At 71.6% G+C, this 2,581-nt stretch overlaps 1 protein-coding gene across 1 annotated transcript; it reads left to right on the top strand.

Moving 5' to 3' along the window:
- Nucleotides 1–2,581, top strand: LmxM_34_0540c_1 (uncharacterized protein; the record flags this gene model as incomplete). Its single annotated transcript, XM_003886437.2, has 1 exon — nt 1–2,581. A coding segment is annotated over one exon (2,581 nt), but the record flags the coding sequence as incomplete, so codon positions are not given.

Raw genomic sequence — 2,581 nt, 5'->3', positions numbered from 1 at the left:
CCACTGCCACACCCGCCGGTGTGCAGTGCACATACTCCCAGACACAGAAGTTCGTGCAGGTCCACAGCGGCTGCAGAGCTGTAATTGTGTACTTGAACGCCTCAAGGAAGTTGCGCGTGTGCACCTGCTGACTTGCTGTGTAAAACGGAATGGGGCCATCACACTCCAGTTCAGAGCTGCTGCTGGACGGCGCAGACGACGAGGACGGCGCAGAGCTGCTGCTGGACGGTGCAGACGACGAGGACGGCGCGGAGCTGCTGCTGGACGGCGCGGACGACGAAGACGGCGCGGAGCTGCTGCTGGACGGCGCGGACGACGAGGACGGCGCGGAGCTGCTGCTGGACGGCGCGGACGACGAAGACGGCGCAGAGCTGCTGCTGGACGGCGCGGACGACGAAGACGGCGCGGAGCTGCTGCTGGACGGCGCAGACGACGAGGACGGCGCGGAGCTGCTGCTGGACGGCGCGGACGACGAAGACGGCGCGGAGCTGCTGCTGGACGGCGCAGACGACGAAGACGGCGCAGAGCTGCTGCTGGACGGCGCGGACGACGAGGACGGCGCAGAGCTGCTGCTGGACGGCGCAGAGCTGCTGCTGGACGGCGCGGACGACGAGGATGGCGCGGAGCTGCTGCTGGACGGCGCAGACGACGAAGACGGCGCAGAGCTGCTGCTGGACGGCGCGGACGACGAGGACGGCGCGGAGCTGCTGCTGGACGGCGCAGACGACGAGGACGGCGCAGAGCTGCTGCTGGACGGTGCAGACGACGAGGACGGCGCGGAGCTGCTGCTGGACGGCGCAGACGACGAAGACGGCGCAGAGCTGCTGCTGGACGGCGCGGACGACGAGGACGGCGCAGAGCTGCTGCTGGACGGCGCAGACGACGAAGACGACGCAGAGCTGCTGCTGGACGGCGCAGACGACGAGGACGGCGCAGAGCTGCTGCTGGACGGCGCAGACGACGAGGACGGCGCAGAGCTGCTGCTGGACGGCGCAGACGACGAGGACGGCGCAGAGCTGCTGCTGGACGGCGCAGACGACGAGGACGGCGCAGAGCTGCTGCTGGACGGCGCGGACGACGAGGACGGCGCAGAGCTGCTGCTGGACGGCGCAGACGACGAGGACGGCGCAGAGCTGCTGCTGGACGGCGCAGACGACGAGGACGGCGCAGAGCTGCTGCTGGACGGCGCGGACGACGAGGACGGCGCAGAGCTGCTGCTGGACGGCGCAGACGACGAGGACGGCGCAGAGCTGCTGCTGGACGGCGCGGACGACGAGGACGGCGCAGAGCTGCTGCTGGACGGCGCGGACGACGAGGACGGCGCAGAGCTGCTGCTGGACGGCGCAGACGACGAGGACGGCGCAGAGCTGCTGCTGGACGGCGCAGACGACGAGGACGGCGCAGAGCTGCTGCTGGACGGCGCAGACGACGAGGACGGCGCGGAGCTGCTGCTGGACGGCGCAGACGACGAAGACGACGCAGAGCTGCTGCTGGACGGCGCAGACGACGAGGACGGCGCAGAGCTGCTGCTGGACGGCGCGGACGACGAGGACGGCGCAGAGCTGCTGCTGGACAGCGCGGACGACGAGGACGGCGCAGAGCTGCTGCTGGACGGTGCAGACGACGAGGACGGCGCGGAGCTGCTGCTGGACGGCGCAGACGACGAGGACGGCGCGGAGCTGCTGCTGGACGGCGCGGACGACGAGGACGGCGCAGAGCTGCTGCTGGACGGCGCGGACGACGAGGACGGCGCGGAGCTGCTGCTGGACAGCGCAGACGACGAAGACGGCGCAGAGCTGCTGCTGGACGGCGCAGACGACGAGGGCGGCGCAGAGCTGCTGCTGGACGGTGCAGACGACGAGGACGGCGCGGAGCTGCTGCTGGACGGCGCAGACGACGAGGACGGCGCAGAGCTGCTGCTGGACGGCGCGGACGACGAAGACGGCGCGGACGACGAGGACGGGGCAGACGACGAGGACGGCGCGGAGCTGCTGCTGGACGGCGCGGACGACGAGGATGGCGCGGAGCTGCTGCTGGACGGCGCAGACGACGAAGACGGCGCAGAGCTGCTGCTGGACGGCGCAGACGACGAGGACGGCGCGGAGCTGCTGCTGGACGGCGCGGACGACGAGGATGGCGCGGAGCTGCTGCTGGACGGCGCAGACGACGAAGACGGCGCAGAGCTGCTGCTGGACGGCGCAGACGACGAGGACGGCGCGGAGCTGCTGCTGGACGGCGCAGACGACGAGGACGGCGCGGAGCTGCTGCTGGACGGCGCCGACGGGGCAGACGACGAGGACGGCGCAGAGCTGCTGCTGGACGGCGCAGACGACGAGGACGACGCAGAGCTGCTGCTGGACGGCGCGGACGACGAGGATGGCGCGGAGCTGCTGCTGGACGGCGCAGACGACGAGGACGACGGAGAGCTGCTGCTGGACGGCGCAGACGACGAGGACGGCGCAGAGCTGCTGCTGGACGGCGCGGACGACGAGGACGGCGCGGAGCTGCTGCTGGACGGCGCAGACGACGAGGACGGCGCAGAGCTGCTGCTGGACGGCGCGGACGACGAGGACGGCGCAGA

Source organism: Leishmania mexicana, contig 91 (assembly GCF_000234665.1).
Source record: "Leishmania mexicana MHOM/GT/2001/U1103 WGS CADB00000000 data, contig 91, whole genome shotgun sequence".
NCBI classification, from domain to species: Eukaryota; Euglenozoa; class Kinetoplastea; order Trypanosomatida; family Trypanosomatidae; genus Leishmania; species Leishmania mexicana.
The sequence above is the reverse complement of the archived record's forward strand: the minus strand, read 5'-3'. Positions and strand labels throughout refer to the sequence as shown.